The following is a 16,301-nucleotide window of genomic DNA, read 5'->3' as shown; positions in this document are numbered from 1 at the left end:
CTGTGTAGCACTGCAGTACCGCCTCTGTCAGCAGCATCCAGTACACATACGGTGACAGTGATAAAAGGCAAAACAGGCTCCATGGTTGCCATGCTATGGCATCTGCCAGGGCAATCCAGGGAAAAAGGGCGCGAAATGATTGTCTGCCGTTGCTTTCATGGAGGAAGGAATGAGTGACGACATTTATCCAGAATCACCCGCGACACTGTTTTTGCACCATCATGCACTGGGATCTCAATCCAGAATTCCAATGGGCGGGGGAGACTGCGGGAACTATGGAATAGCTAGGGGATAGCTACCCACAGGGCAACGTTCCAGAAATCGACGCTAGCCTCGGTACATGGACACACACCACCGAATTATTGTGCTTTGTGTGGCTGCGTGCACTCGACTTTATACAATCTGTTTTACATAACGGGTTTATGTAAAATCGGAATAATCCTGTAGTGTAGACGTACCCTTACACTCCAAGATGAAATAGTGTATCAGTGGGTGATCCTTCTGCTGACAACAGAGTGAAGTGTAATCCTGGAACCTACTAGTACCCTCTGGATATGAATTGGAACGCACTTGCAATTTGGCAAAATTACTCCTTTTATACTCCGTTATAAAACTAATTAACATGAAACTGCTCTTTACCATCATTATATTTCTATCATCTTCTTATTGGCTCTTTAATTACACATTATTTAAATTAACATCTGCACTAATGTCCTTCCTATACTATCAATATAGATAGCATTTGAATAGAACATTCATAGTTCTCAAAAACACAAAAAACCTTGCTTAAATCAGTTATAACCAAGAGATAACGGTAACATAACCCTGGCTCACGGCCTTGCTAACACTTCCTTTCCCGTAACACTCTGTTTTCAACTTGTTTCTAACTTTTTCACACTAGCAGTTTCCATTTCCCATACAACTTAGGTGCAAAACCTAACTTCTACTTACATTTTTAACCCAAACTATACTCCTGGTTACAAGGGGACCTGATAGTTTTCCAATACGTTAAGGGCTCTTATAAAGAAGCTGGGAATGAGCAACAGGGGATGGATCGCTTGATGCTTCCCTGTTCTGTTAATTCCCTCTGGGGCACTTGGCATTAGTCACTGTTGGAAGATAGGAAACTGGACTAGATGGACCTTTGGTTTGACCCAGTCTGGCCGCTCTTATGTTCTTATGTAAAGAGGATGGCAATCAGTTGTTCTCCATGTCCACTGAAGGTAGGATAAGAAGTAATGGATGTGCAGTACCTTCCCTCCTTGTGTGTATATTTAATTTTAAAGATCCGGCAGGTAGTATAGACATACCCTGAATGAATGTTCCCATTTAAGTATAATTTTGTTATGATGGTCGTGACAGATAGTGCTTCTTTCAGCTGGGTGGTTAATGGGCTCCACATATTTAAAGTGAGGGCGGAGGAAGACCAGCAGAGTGTCAAAATACTTCTCCTTACTCGAGGAATACTGTCTGTACAGACGTAATTCCACTTTCCACTTTCCAGACTTCTCTGAATCACCCTGATACGGATGTGCAGGGAAACTCAGCTCCAAGGCCCCCACCCTGCAACTCCTTCCAAGCAGATGGACCCAGGGGTCTCTGTGGAATAATGCTGGAGAACACATGGCTTTGGGGTCCATCCGCCTGGAACAAATTGCAGGATCTGGCCCTTATTTGGCAGGAGTGGCTGAATTAACAAACCAAGCATATTGGAAGGATCTATAAAGGGTTCATTTAAGTACCAAATCCTCCCAAAAGGCATGTCCTTTCTCCTCCTGATCCACAGACAAACTCCCTTTACTGTTGAGAAATTGATTCAAAGCATCATTGCATTTTACCCAGTAGTGTTGCTATGGCTGTGGGGTGGGGAAGGGGGGTGAGTGTTTACATTATAATCCAGTACAATGCAGCTTTGTTTTGTACTGTGCCTTTCATACAAATAATATCCTCCCAAATGCTTTCCGTGAATGAAATAATAACAGAAGGGGAGAGGACATGAAAAGGGGCATTTCCCAATGAGATTTGAGCGAGTTGTAGAGTCGATGGGGAGAAAGAAACAGACAGGATTTTAGCAGAGGAGCTGTGTTTATGGCTCCATAAGGCAGAGGAATGTGGCTTGGCGATAACCACAAATTCTGCTCTGAACCATGGCCTAGAATATCTCAAGAGTTTGACTCATGAAAACATTTTATTTTCCAAATTTGGAAAAACAAACGAACAAACAAAACCTATTTGCCCGGTTTTAATTTTCCCAGCAGAGAGCAAATTAGCTATAGGTTTAGGTGGCTTTTTGTTTGTTGAAATTGCAATCTCCAGTGTTTCAGAAGGCTTATCCAGGAGTAGGTTTTTGGACTTTTCCCTTTATTCACTTGCATATTTTGGATGTGCAGCTCCATGTTTCACCTCTGTCTTTTGCATTAAGTGGAAGAAAGGTCTTGGAGCTAGAGTCCCAGTTCTACCACGCATTTCTGTGTTACCTTGGCTAAACCACTTTGCCTCTGTGAAATAGGGATAATAACATATCCAGAAGCGGCTGGTAAAAGCCATCCCGCCGTCCCTGGGACAGATCACCATTGACTCCGCCATCCTCAGAACCGACAGCTGACTACAACCTGACATTGTCATGACCGACGCAGAAAAGAGGAAGGTCCTCATGGTAGATGTCATAGTGCCATTTGAAAACAGGTCATCAGCCTTCCACAAGGCCCAAGCACGGAAGGCGTTGAAGTACACCCTGCTGGCAGACACCCTGAGAACCCAGGGCTATGAGGTCCAGATACACACCCTGATTGTGGGAGTCCTGGGCGCATGGGACTCCCACAACGAGCCAGTACTGAGAGCGTGTGGAGTTGGTCAACACTACGCCTGGCTCATGAGGCAGCTCATGGTGTCCGACACCATCAGGTGGTCCAGAGACATCTACACGGAACACATCACGGGACACCGCCAGTACCAGGTCAAGTAACCGAGACCGCTGACTAGGGAAATAACCCACTTCCTTCCCTGATGGACCGAGGGACGCACCCCTCCCATGTACTTATTCACTACACCAATACTGACTTGGACTCTTCATACATTCCATGGGTGGCGTACCTGAGCCCACTTATCCACTGATGCTTTAAAAACTCCCACACCCCAATCTAGGTCTATGCTGGTTATGTGATATGTATGTACCTCGTGAACCTTGTAACCAATACTTGCAATCCTCCATAACCCAAGCCTGACCCCAGATGTACAGTACCTTGCCTCTTAACTTGTGTAATTTTGATTTTAAACATTAACTTTAATAAAAATGTTATTCCTGTCTCTTACGGGTCTGTAGCTGGTGAATCAGGAACAGAAAATAATAGCAATTAGACATGGGGCATTAAACCTCAAATGCCCTCTGATGCCCTGTCCTGGGCAGAAACTGGGCACATTGTATCTCTCTCTCACACAGACTTCAAAACTTCTGTCCCTTTTTAAAACATTGGTAACCCCAGCTTAGCTTGCCATGAGGATTTTGAATTTGTTGTGAGGCTTCGTTCATGTTCAAAAACTGCTTTGAAATCCTCAGATGCTGTAGATATGCAGAGTGCTGTTGGCGAAGTGACTCTCTATCCTGTGTAGGCTGCTTGACCTGAAAGTTGTGGGGTTTACCAGATCCTTTGGTTCCAGCTGGTCACAGTGAGATGACTGGCTCTTTATTTTGATTGCTGTGTGTTTTTGTTGTTGTTATTTAACATTTAGAACACAAGAACGGCCATACTGGATCAGACCAAAGGTCCATCTAGCCCAGTATTCTGTCTTCCAACAGTGGCCAATGCCAGATGCTTCAGAGGGAATGAATAGAATAGGGAATAATCAAAGTGATCCATCTTGTTGTCCAGTCCCAGCGTCTGGCAATCAGAGGCATAGGGACACCCAGAGAATGGGGTTGCATCCTTGACCATCTTCACTAATAGCCACTGATGGACCTATCCTCCATTAATGTATCTAATTCTTTTCTGAACCCAGTTATACTTTTGGCCTCCACAACATCCCCTGGCAATGAGTTCCACAAGTTTACCATACATTGTGTGCTGTGTGAAGTAGTACTTCCTTTTGTTTAAACCTGCTGCCTATAGATTTCATTGGGTGACCCGTTTTTTGTCATGTGAAGGGGTAAATAACACATCCATATTCACTTTTTCCACTCTGTTCATGGTTTTATAGACCTTCTATCATATCCCCCCTCAGTCATCTCTTTTCCAAGCTGAACAGTCCCAGGCTTTTTAAATTTTGCCTCAGATGGAAGCTATTCCATACCTCTAATAATTTTCATTGGCCTTCTCTGTACCTTTTCTAATTCTAATATATCTTTTTTGAGATGGGGTGCCCAGAACTGCACAGTGTATTCCAGGCGTGGGTCTACCTTGGATTTATCCAGTGGCATTATGATTTACTATTTATTATTTATTACGCTCCTTCAGTGTCCCCAGGGCTATGGAGAACTGGGAGGGGAAGACATGCTCCTTGTTTCAAAGCGCTTAGGGTCTAAACTGCAGAGCCAGACAGGCCACAAAGGAGAGCAGCGAAGGGGGCAGGGTCCCAGCTCTGAGCACTGTGAATGGTTTCTGGAGAGAGCAGCACATTTCATGTATTGTCGGGTTCATTGTCCAGCTCTGGGCGCCAGCCGCTGCCTAGGTGGACTCCAGACTAGCAGGGAAGAGGGCACAGTCTGCCCAGGAGCAGCCCCGCGCTAAAGGCCGGGTCTGGGGGCTGCCGATTGCTGGTTCATTCCTTCCCCAGGGGACAATCTGTGACCCGGAGAGATTCCCGCTGTTTCTGCCTCGAGCTGGCCGGGCGGCTGGGGATTTGGGGCGGGAGGAGGAAGCCGGCCCCCGCCTGGGCGGGGGGATGTGCAGATCCCGGCTGCCCGGCCCCCTGCCCCGGGGCTGCCCCAGGAGTGGAGCAGCAGCAGCAGCAGCAGCAGGAGGGGCTGCCCGGCGCGGGGAGGGTTAAAGCGCCAAGTAAATGTAGCTTTGAGGTTGCCAGTTTCGGATTCGAGACCCGGGAAAAGTCACGCCTGGCTCCCAGCGCCCGCCGCGGGCTGCAGAGCGGCTCCGGCCCGCGAGGCTCCGTGCGCCCGCCGGGACGGGGGGGCGGAAAGGTGAGTCGGGGCAGCGGCCCCCCAGCGGCGCCGGGGGAGGGGGGCCGAGCCGGGGGAGGAGCCGGCCGGGCTGCGGCAACAATCGCTGCAACTTTGTATCCAGGAGCGAAACTTTCTGCATCCATGTGAGTGAGCTGGAGTGGGGGCGGGAGCCGTGCTCGGGGGGTAGAGCCCGGCGCGGGGCCGGGAGGGGGAGCGGGGAGCCGGGCTGGAAGGGGGGGGGCAGAGGTTGGCAGGGATGGCTAGGGGAGAAGGAGCCGGGGGGGGGGCAGAGCCGGGCACGGGACCGCTGGGGGGTAGAGCCAGGCTGGGGGTAGCCGGGGGGGGGGCAGAGCCGGACACAGGACTGCTGCGGGGTAGAGCCAGGCTGGGGGTAGCCGGGGGGGGCAGAGCCGGGCACGGGACCGCTGGGGGGTAGAGCCAGGCTGGGGGTAGCCGGGGGCGGGGCAGAGCCGGACACAGGACTGCTGCGGGGTAGAGCCAGGCTGGGGGTGGCTGGGGGGAGGCGAGCTGGGAAGCGGGGACGGGCAGAGTCGGGCACGGGACCGCTGGGGGTTAGAGCCAGGCTGGGGGTAGCCGGGGGGGGGGCAGAGCCAGACACAGGACTGCTGCGGGGTAGAGCCAGGCTGGGGGTAGCCGGGGGGGGGGGGGCAGAGCCGGACACAGGACTGCTGCGGGGTAGAGCCAGGCGGGGGGTAGCCGGGGGGGGGGGCAGAGCCGGACACAGGACTGCTGCGGGGTAGAGCCAGGCTGGGGGTAGCCGGGGGGGGGGGCAGAGCCGGACACAGGACTGCTGCGGGGTAGAGCCAGGCTGGGGGTGGCTGGGGGGAGCCGAGCTGGGAAGCGGGGACGGGCAGAGTCGGGCACGGGACCGCTGGGGGTTAGAGCCAGGCTGGGGGTAGCCGGGGGGGGGGGCAGAGCCGGACACAGGACCGCTGCGGGGTAGAGCCAGGCTGGGGGTAGCCGGGGGGGGGGGCAGAGCCGGACACAGGACCGCTGCGGGGTAGAGCCGGGCTGGGGGTGGCGGGCGGGGGGCAGAGAAGGAAGCAGCCGAGCTGGGCACAGGATCCTTGGGGGCAGACTCCGAGATCGGACTCAGGATCCAGCCGCCGCTGGTCCAACATCTGCAGCAAAGAAGCTGGCAGCCTCCGCCGGGCGCCGGCCGGGCTTTGTCTAGGGTCTGGCCGGGCCGGGTGGCTCTGGGGAGCGGGAGGGGGAGGGGGATAGGAGGGTTTTCGGTGACAGCGCTGGGCGGCGGGTTGAGGCTGTTTTGATTTGGGGCCGGTGCCTGTTCTTTGGGGTCATGTGGCTGATCTCATTAGGGGCTTGTCGCTGGTATTGGGAGATGGGTTGGGGGTGATGGATGATTGGAGATGGGGCTGGTAGTTGCGGGTGAGGAGGTGTTCCTGTTGGGACCCTTGCAAAGGGAACAGCAATGGAGTCTCAGCAGAGGATTTATTTATGTTCACTAATAATAATCCTGGTGGATGCTCCATCACTGAGCATTTTAAAATCAAGATCTAAAAGCTCTGCTGCGGGAATGATTTTGGGGAAGTTCCTGGCCTGTGTTATGCAGGAGGTCAGACGATCACAATGGCCCCTTCTGGCCCTGGAATCGATGAATAAGAATGTAACTGCGTCAAGTGGTGCATGAGTAACATGTCAGAGAGGGACATACATGGCTTGGGGGAGTATCCTGAGAATTTTCATACATCCATAGCTGTGGGTGTAGAAAGCCCCTGAGCACACAGTAGGTAAATTTAATGATTATTTAGGTGACTGGTTAGAGTTCGGAACCGTCCCTCTCCCATACATTAGTACTGTTTGTTCCAGTCAGACTTTTAGTGGGGATTTTCCCTCCTGTTCTGGTTGGGAAATTGGCAGAGGGATGGGGATTAGCTGAAACACAATGACACCATGAATTTGGCTCAGAGAGATTAAATGATTTGCCTAAGGAAACCCAGTGAATCAGTGGCGTAGACAGAGAAAACCCAGCGTGCTGCTCTCACCTGTAGGCAACATTATATTAAGTGTTTCCTGAATTTAGGCATAAAGGGCCATATTTTTAAAAGAATCTCAGTTTGGCCTCCTTTTCAGATTGTTGCATATGCAAATGATTATGCATGCAGAATGGTGTGCCACAAATGTAGAGTGTTGGGGTCCTTTTAGCTGTAGGCTTTAGGAATGGATCAGACAGCTTGGCTGCCTTTCAGTGTATTTATTATCCTGTCTTGGAGGTTCATACTTATTTCTGGGAAGAGTTTTTGCACAGAGATGAAGGATGGTCCTGGCGGTACAGCAATAGGAGCTCTGTGTTCAAGTCTCTGCCCTAGTCTTCCTGCCTCCAATGGCCGGTGTGGGCAGTGGGCAGTGTAGGGCTGCCTATGATGGCACAAGGCAGTGCCCATGGCATGGGAATTCTCTGGCTGCTTGTGCGCTGGTTCTGGTTTGGGGGAGGGGAGACAGAAAGCCACCTTGGGTAAATCACTTAATCTCTCTGGGGCTCAGTTTCCTAGCTGTAAAATGGAGATAGCATTAATTCCTTTGTTTGTCATTTCTGTGTAGATTGTAGCCTCTGTAGGGCAGGGAAGTGTCTCCATGAGTGAATACAGCACCCTGCACGATAGGGCCCTGATATCAGTTTAGACCTCAGGTGCTGCTGTAATAGACATGCATAAATAATGACAGCTGCAGTGGTTCCCCACTGGGACCTGAGTTATGACGTTTGCATGCTCAAGTACCTTTGGATACATTCCTAGTTTTTTGACAGGTTGTCTGGAAATAACATTTTTTTTTAAAGCAGATCTCCTCTGGTTACTAGGGCATCAGGTTACCCCTGGCCTGGGGAAGGAAGGGGAGAGGGAATTCTTCAGTGTTGAGACATTGCACTGCAGGTTCCAGACACAGAGCCTTCAGGTAGTGACACAGTTAAAGGAATTGCAGTTTATTCTGCCTCATACTCCCAAAGGCCAATGAGAAGAAACTCCTTTGGTGTTGGGTGGTGTCTGAGAAGCAAATAAATTCTGAAGCAGCTCTGGCGCTTGTATCAGTCCCAGGTGGATGGGAAAGGCAGCTGGATGGATAGCCATGGGGAAAAACTGAAAGTTAGGATCTCTGTAGTTGGTAAATGTGTATTAGAGAAAATGATCCATGGAAGCAGAAAAGAAGCAAAGGATCCCCTGGGCCCAGCTGTAGGGGATGCACTTACTTGCTTCTCTGCAGGTACACCCAGTTACTCCATTTCTTCCTAAATGACTGGCTTGTTTATTGCTGTGGTTATTGGTCTAGCATTGAAGTCTGAACAGAGTGGGGGACAGGTGTGGAAGGGAAGGATGGAAAGAGTGAGTCTTCGTTGCTTTATTTCTCTTTGTGCTGTTGCTTGTATGTGTTTAGGGCTGGTGAAAGGTGCCCAGCTGACAGCTGTGGAAACTGACAAACTTTTTCTACATAGCTGGTGCAACTCCCTGCCACTTTGTGCTTCAGCCCAGACCTGGGAGTAATTAATCTCTTCTCTGCATTGGGGATTTTCCCTGGTTAGAGAAGTCAGAGAGAATAAATAACGTGATAGATTTAGTCACAGTTGCTTAATGCATTACTGGAAGATGCTCAGATACTGGGGTACTGAGCATGGGATAAGAACCTATATAGAATAGAATAAAGTAGAAGAGTGACCAGCCATGTATGTAGCTGCTTCAGAGCAAACGCCTAGGCCTTGTTTTCCCTAGGCAATGAGGTATTGTATCACTACTTTTTAGCTAACACATGGTTACTAATGCATTAGTGAAATCCTAGTGTGGACAAGGCAGCTGTAGTTTTAAAATGTGATAGCAGGTTGAGGTGAACACTGTGGTAGGGGTGGGAGAGGATGAAATAACAAAAAAACCCACACCAAAGATAGTGGTAAAATTGGGGAACTCTCCAAGCTTGTGACTGGAGGGAGGGAGGGGGAAACTGGCAGCAAGGGCAGAGTGTAGAAACAGGAGGTGGGTGGGGCAGGGAAGGACTGGCCTTTTTAAGGAGCACATCTGCAAGTCAAGAAGTTCCTTTTCTTATTAAACTGCACATCCCAAGTACCTCTTTACTTTTCAGGATTAGAGGGAAATGCTCTGTTTTAGGGAGAATGAAAGGCCATTTGGGAGATGATGGCCCAGAGTTGTGGATCAGCCATTGGTTTCAGCTATTCCTTTTTTTTTTGTGATTCAAATGGAATTTGGGTCATGGCTGACATCCCAACCATCATGTAAAATGCTTCCCTGTGGCCTTTTGACATGCACACAGAGGTATCTACAGGCAAAGCCAGACTGTTTCCATTGCAATCTCTGCACCTACAGAGGAAACGTACCTATGAGGGTAACTCTGTTTCCTCTGGAATTAAAACTGAAACTAGCCCAAAGGCATTTTCAGGGAGGGGGGGAGCCAGGTCATTGAAACTGCAGTAGTCAGCAGTGACTGATGGGGCCTAGAGGGACAAGCCGGTTCCAAAGGGCGGAAAGGCCTGGAAATAGGGTTTCTGGGGGAAGCTTGTCAGGGTTTTGAAGGCAAGGCTGGCTCTGCTTTCCTTATCTTGGATGTAGGTGGGAAGCTCTTCAGGACAGAGTACATCTGTGTTGCTCTGTGAGCAATGGATAGTAGTGTGTGATCTTTACCCAGCATGGCAAACCTGAAATGGCCTGAGCTGCAAAGCTGGGATCTGGATCTGATCTCAACAGTTTCATTGTCTCAATGGGATGTAACTTTTGAGGGAGAGATCGTGGTTCCAGATGCAGAAGCATCCTGGGAGCAGCTGGGCCCAGTCTCATGGAGGGTTTGAATATTGGGACCAAGACCTGGAACCATTCTATTCTGCTCTATATGGGTTCTTACATTGTGCTCATCACCATAGTACATGAGTGTCTTCCCAGTCATGCATTAAGCAACGGTGACTAACTATCACATGTTTGTTCTTTCCTCCTCTCCCCAGGGGAAAAAGTGTGTGCAGTGGGATGTTTAGTTTTGGATGTTTTAATTTGTTTTTATTTTTATATATAATCAATATATACACACATTGCTGTCTATGTACACTAGAGAAGGCAGGTCGAAGAAATGTGCCTTGCATTTGGAGCAGAAGATGGGGAGGTTTGGGTTGGTTCTTCACTCTTGGGGGAGTTTGTAGTCTGGGGCTGGCCCCTGAAAAAAGCTCTGTCTCCTCTATTCACTGGAGCTTTGTGTTCAGTGGGAGCTAAGTGCAGGGAGCAGGGCACTGGGGTGGTGTGTTAATGTACAACACCTGTGATGATAAGGAGATGAGCTGTTGCAGACCCATGCAAATAGCCATCTGGTCCATACCTGTATATATTTTGCAGGCCCGGCATACGGGCTGTGTTTTGAAAATTCAGCTCAGAAGCCCATGTGGTGCATTCTGGCCTGTTTCACTTTCTGGTGCAGTTGTGGTGGATGGGATACCAGCTCTGTAGGAGAATGTTCACTTTCAAACAACACACAATTCTTTTCAATGCAATTCTGAAAGACCCCAGTGAAACATCAGAACTCCTTAGCTTTGGGGTTCAACACGAAGGAGAGGCCTTTCTGAAAGTCACGTGGGCCAAAGTAGCCTTGGTGTATTAGCCCCCTGTATAGAGCTGTGTTGCTGGTGGAGCCTGGCTGAGATGCTCACAAGAAACTGCAGCCCTCTTAAAAATAGTAAGGCATTGTACAGCCTCAGCCCAGAACATACCCGTGTCTGACTAAGGATTACAGGATTCAGCTCTTCAGTGATTTGGGCTGTTGCTGTAGATTGCTGCATTGTAATGCTCAGGGCCTGCCTTCATGGCTGAAAAAGCTTGTGTTTTTTACCTTGGGGTGGCTATCGCACATGAGCTAGCCGGAGGTGAAAACACAGTGGAGACGAGGCGCTTTTTTTCGTTTTACTGCGCACCGAGGCCAGCCCCTTGTACCCGCCTGGGGTTGAGCTTCAGTGTTTTGGTTAAACTCAAGTAAGTGCCTGGTCTTCACTGTGTTCTCCCTCGGGATAGCTCATGCATGCTAGGAAGGTAAAAACGTAGCTTTGCTGGAGGAGCCCTCAATAGCAGTGGGGGCTGAAGTGGAGGCAGGAGTGAGCCCTTATTGCCCATTACAGACTTCGAACGCTTGTGTACTAACCAGCCGTGATCAGGCAGCAGAACCCAGAGGCAGATTTTGGACATCCCTGAGTTCAGGGCTGTTCAAAACCAGGATTGTGGTGCAGCTCTATTACAAAGATCGAGGTAATTTGCAAAATTTGGATGTGGACGTTGGGATGGGTTTCAGGATGTTTGGATCCAGGGTTCAGGGTCTGTCCTGTCTCTGGTAATAAACTCCTAATATTCAGTAGTAACCTGAAATCTGTTGAGGGACAGTGGAGTCCCTAGAGAGAGAAACTGTGACCTTTGCTGCCTTTGTTGTGAGGTGTGTGCGTCTGTTAATCCCAGCTTCCGTGGGAGGCATCTCTGGGGAGGAAATGCTGCTCCCTCTGAGCTGCTAGCTGCAGTACTCAGCAAGCCTTTCAGGTCTCTGAGTAGCTGAGGGGAGTCCAGCGAGTCTGGGCAGCTCCCAGTAATTATTCATTTGGGTCTGAGAGCAGATGTGCTGGATCAGTGGGATTTCTACAAACAGCTGTAGGGGTTTACTTAGCTTGAGACTCTCTCTTTCTTCTGTCCCTGTACCTGGAGACTGTTGTGCTCTGGGGAAAGGATCTGAATGTGCACTTTGTGGGGACTTTGCTTTCGGAAGGTGTGGGATGGATGCCTGACTGACGATTTGTGTCCAGAGCATAATGGACTTAAGGCCAAAACGTCTTCTCTAAAAGTTCAGTCCAGACGGCTCCTTTTTCTTGTCAGATGAGGTGAAAGAAGAGCTGAAAACAGAAACTTCAGTTGTTTCTGTACTGCCTATAATGCACAGATCACAGAGGCATCCATGTCCAAATTGAGAGAGAGAAAGAAAAGATAGAATTCTCTCACCCAGGCTCTTATACTGGATGCTGAACTGCCTGGAAAGGACATCAGTGACCTGGACCATGGGTACCAGCACCTCTCTGCTCCCAGGGAAGGTTTCACTGGGTCCTGAGTCAGGTAAGATACCAGTGACATCAATGGGAATTTGGGTGAATATGGGCCTCAGTTTTCTGAGCCAGTGGGAACAGCAGGTACTTCGTGCTGAGTTATAAATGTCCCAGGAAAAACATGGGTTTACACTTGGAAAAGTTGTGGACGACATTCATGCCATGTCGTGACTCTCGCTACACATCAGCGAGACGGTTTCCTTTCTTGGTCCAGGGGCAGCTTCCGGACTGCAGCCCTATGGTCCAGAGTGCTTCTGACATCATCTGGGAGCTTCCATTTCCTGAAATGGGACCAAGGAAGGACACATCTGGGAGGGCAAGAGACACATGGGCTCAGCTGAGGTGCCCCTCGTTGCATGGGAACTGCTGGACAGGTTTAGGAGAAATGGGAGAGGGAGAAAAAACCCTTGTCTGAACGAGAGAGAGAGAGAGAGAGAGAGAGAGAGAGAGAGAGAGAGAGGGGAAGGGAAAAAACCCAGCCCTCTCTGTCTTTGTTCTTTGGCTCAAGGCTGTGCGTCCCAGCTGACAACCCACAGCTAAGGAGGCCCTAGGGTGACATTAAGGATGTATGTTTGTGACAATGATGAAATTCTGGCTGACACAAGGCGTGATATGCTGAGGATTAAGCAGAGCAGACCCCATTTTGTGCCCTGATGTGTTGCTGTGACTCTGGCTGTGCTGGCAGGAAAACGCTCTAAGGAACCGTTCTCCTGCTTCTGCATCAGTGGAATGGGATCAAACCCCAAGCAGAGATTTGGGGCCCACCGCAGAACTCGTTGTTGGCCCCTCTTTGTTCCCAGACATGTGTGTGCCCCAGGGAAAGAGCATGACCCCTAGTGGGGAGCTGTAGGGAAATGGAGGATTCCATTTTTAGGCAAAAATGAAGACTTTTAGAACCAGTTGTGATTTAAAAAATCACTTTAGTGATAACACTGTTGCCTGCACCCTGTACAGGGCTTTGAGACCCTGTTCATCATGACATTTCTGGTGGGGTGTGGAGAATTTAATTTTGTGGGTGACAGACTCTCCCGTACTTAAACCACCAACTTATCTAAAGTTATAAATGTTTGATGATCTCTAAATAGGTGACAGGTCCAATTGGGCCGTCAGTGATGCTGCTGCAATCGCAGTGAATTCACTGGCTATGTCTGTAATGAAGATGTTTTCAGTCCTTTTTCTATTTTATCCATTTGTTGTTGTTATTAGTTAGTGAAATCTGCAAAACGCTTTGGAAGGGCACTGCTCGAATTGGATTCAATGGGAGAAGGGCTGGGGGCTCTTGATACATATGAATATTGTAGCGCTGGGTCCAGTAACCTAATAGTTATTTCACGTATGGGAGCAGGATCAGGCCCAAAGCTGCAGCCTCGTGTCCTTTAGATCCACAGTAGCTGTGTCATTCTCAGTGAATCTTTGCTGATTAGGAAAAGGGGAAGCTGGTGCTGAATCTAGCTGGATGAGGGGAAGTTAGACCAAGGAGGAGGAAATTCTAATAAGACACATTTCTCACCACTAGATCTGATGTGCTGTGTTCATCCAGAATGGGTCAGATCCTACTTCCGCTGCAGTGAATGGCAGTTGCCATTGACTTCAATTGAAGCAGGAATGGGGCCCTCCCTCGGCCGGTCTTCACAACTGAGCAGTAGCATTGCAGAGGTGAATCCATCTTACTGCCAGTTCTGAAATGGTTTTATCCTCCTATAAACAATTCATTAGATGGGCCAATGGCTCTGGACTTGGTTAAATGGTTTATGTGGTTTGGCTGAAGAGAAAACGTTTTTAATTAATAATTTCTCTGATTCTATCAAGATTATGCCCCTACTTCACTTGAAGCCATTCTGCATAATTAAACAAGCATGGCTGCTGAGTCCCTGCTCCCAAGAGGGACGCATGCTCTCAGTTCCTCCCCCTTTGTGCTCTCTGCAACTTCATTGTGCTAACACCAGTGTCACAAGGAGCAGACTTTGTCCCTGGCTCCTGAATCTCCTCTGGAAAGTGGAACTCACAAGCCAGTGTGCTGAAAGAGAAGGGAGTGTAAGGGGGTCCTTGAATGTCAGCACGGAGAGAGACCACACTTCCACTGCCTCCCTGCCTAGCTTCTCTGGTCACATCTTTCTCTGTCACGTGTGGACAACTGTAAAAACAATGCAGGAGAATGGCACTAGCCTCGGTGAGGCCAAACAGTAGGGGATAGAGTTGGAAGATGGTGTGACTGGATTGGAAGAGGCAAAGGCCTGAGGCAATGTCAGTGGCAATATGAGGACTTGGTTTTCCCTGGTAGTTTAGGCTTTTTGGAAACATCTCATTCCTCCAATGTGATTGGGGACAGCAGCTTGAAATCCAGAACAAGCTCTAGATTAAGGATGTCTAATCTGTTAGATTTGGTAATTCTCCTCTCATGTACACCAGTATAAATTGGGAGCAGCTCCATTGAAGTCACTGGTGTTGCACCTGCGTGAAGCTGGCCTGACTTCAGGACTAATGCTGCAAAGTGCTGATCAGACCATTTCCAGGCCCTGTCCAGAATGGTGTAAAGAACGACAACACTGAGGAGAATCAGAGCTGTGTGTGAATCTCAGCAGGGCGGGCGACAGAAAGGGACTGATGTAACATTCATTCCAGTTGGTGGAATCTTTCCATTAATGTCCATGGGCATTGGACCAGGCCTTAAGAAAGCCGCTAAGCGGATGTTCAGTTGTGGCTGCATTTAGTAGGTTACGCAGCCCAGTTTGTCTTTCTCAGACTTTACTTGGCTGTATGTAGTGGGTGGCTAAATTTCTCTTCTGTTGTACCTCAAATCATTTCCGCAGGCCAACATGAAAAGAGACAAGTGCCATAGCGATGGGGAGACAGACTGCCGGGCAGAGCTAGTCTTTGTCAATGGAGCCTGCAGTGACCCTGCTGAAGATGAAGCTTCTCCCCCAGCTCTGGAAGCAAATGGAAGGCCCAACAAACAAGGTCAGTCTCCTCTTACTGCACTCGCTTTCCACAGCTGACTTCCTGGGGGCGGTGCGGGGTGCAGTGAAGATCACTGCATTGGGTGCTTGTATAGATTGGACTTCTCTAATGTGGCTCTCGTCTATAAAAAGAACAGGAGTTCTTGTGGCTCCTTAGAGACTAACAAATTCATTTGAGCATAAGCTTTCGTGGGCATTCATCGGATGCATGCAGTGGAAAATACAGTAGGAAGATATATATATACACACACAGAACAAGAAACAATGGGTGTTACCATACACCGGGGGCTGGCAACCAACGGCACACATGCCAAATGTGGCATCCGAGCCGATTTTTGATGGCTCACAGCGGCGGGCTGAATGGCTCGGCACACTGCTGCTCTGGGTTTTGGCCGCAGGCTCCTGCCAGCTGGGGTCCCACCACTGGTCCCACTCAGCGCCCACTGCCGGCCTGGGTGAAGGAACCCCAGGTTGGCAGTGGGCTGAAACCCTGGCTAGCAGGAGCCAGCAGCTGAAATCCCAGAGCAGGGGCAGGCTGAGCTGTTCAGCCCAACACTGCGGGCATTCAAAAATCGGCCTGTGTGCCACCTTTGGGCTCTGCTCCTGGCCTTGCATCAGTGCTCTGCAGCCTCCCCGCTGTGGCCCACTGTCCCCAGCCTGGGACAGTGAGGGTTGCACATGATGCAAGAGGGGGTGCAGCTCAGCGTCCCCATCTTAAAATTGCTTATATCAGACCACGCTGCATTTGACCTTGTGCCTGCCTTCTTTCACCATTTTTTTTCCCACTGAGAGTTGAAGGGAACATTTGACAGAATGGCAGCTCCTAAGAAAGCAAAGCTGGATGTCTGATCATTTCAGCCTTTTTGGACGCACATTTATTGAAAAGACGGACTGTGCTATTTGGGCTTTCTGTTATGAAAGTGGTGTTTGTCGCACGTCAAGAGTTAGACATTTTGAAACAAAGCATGAGAAAATCTTCTTGACGAAAGAGACAAGACTGAATTGATCAAAAAGCCAGTAGCAGCCTATGAGAAGCAAAGCAGTGTTTTTAAAAGCTTAAGTGTAAGTAAAAATCAAACTGCAGAAGGAAATTACAAGATTGCACAGTGCATTGCAAAAAACGGAAAGCTGTTTA

At 49.4% G+C, this 16,301-nt stretch overlaps 1 protein-coding gene across 7 annotated transcripts in view; it reads left to right on the top strand.

Annotated features, from left to right (window-relative positions):
- Nucleotides 1-5,086: 5,086 nt before the first annotated feature.
- The window catches only part of DNMT3B (DNA methyltransferase 3 beta), a 49,280-nt gene continuing 38,065 nt past the window's right edge, over nt 5,087-16,301 (top strand). For 5 of the 7 annotated variants that reach the window (XM_030533426.1, XM_030533425.1, XM_030533422.1 and 2 more), the window contains exons 1-2: nt 13,804-13,865; nt 15,020-15,167. In XM_030533426.1, the coding sequence (XP_030389286.1) occupies nt 13,815-13,865; nt 15,020-15,167 (199 nt within the window). In that variant the 5' untranslated portion in view covers nt 13,804-13,814. Of the gene's footprint in view, nt 5,132-11,908; nt 12,220-13,803; nt 13,866-15,019; nt 15,168-16,301 lie in introns of those variants that run through there. The other 2 variants (XM_030533423.1, XM_030533424.1) reach the window with 2 other exon arrangements.

The sequence above is a fragment of the Gopherus evgoodei genome, chromosome 14, assembly GCF_007399415.2.
Source record: "Gopherus evgoodei ecotype Sinaloan lineage chromosome 14, rGopEvg1_v1.p, whole genome shotgun sequence".
Classification (NCBI taxonomy): domain Eukaryota; kingdom Metazoa; phylum Chordata; order Testudines; family Testudinidae; genus Gopherus; species Gopherus evgoodei.
The sequence above is the reverse complement of the archived record's forward strand: the minus strand, read 5'-3'. Positions and strand labels throughout refer to the sequence as shown.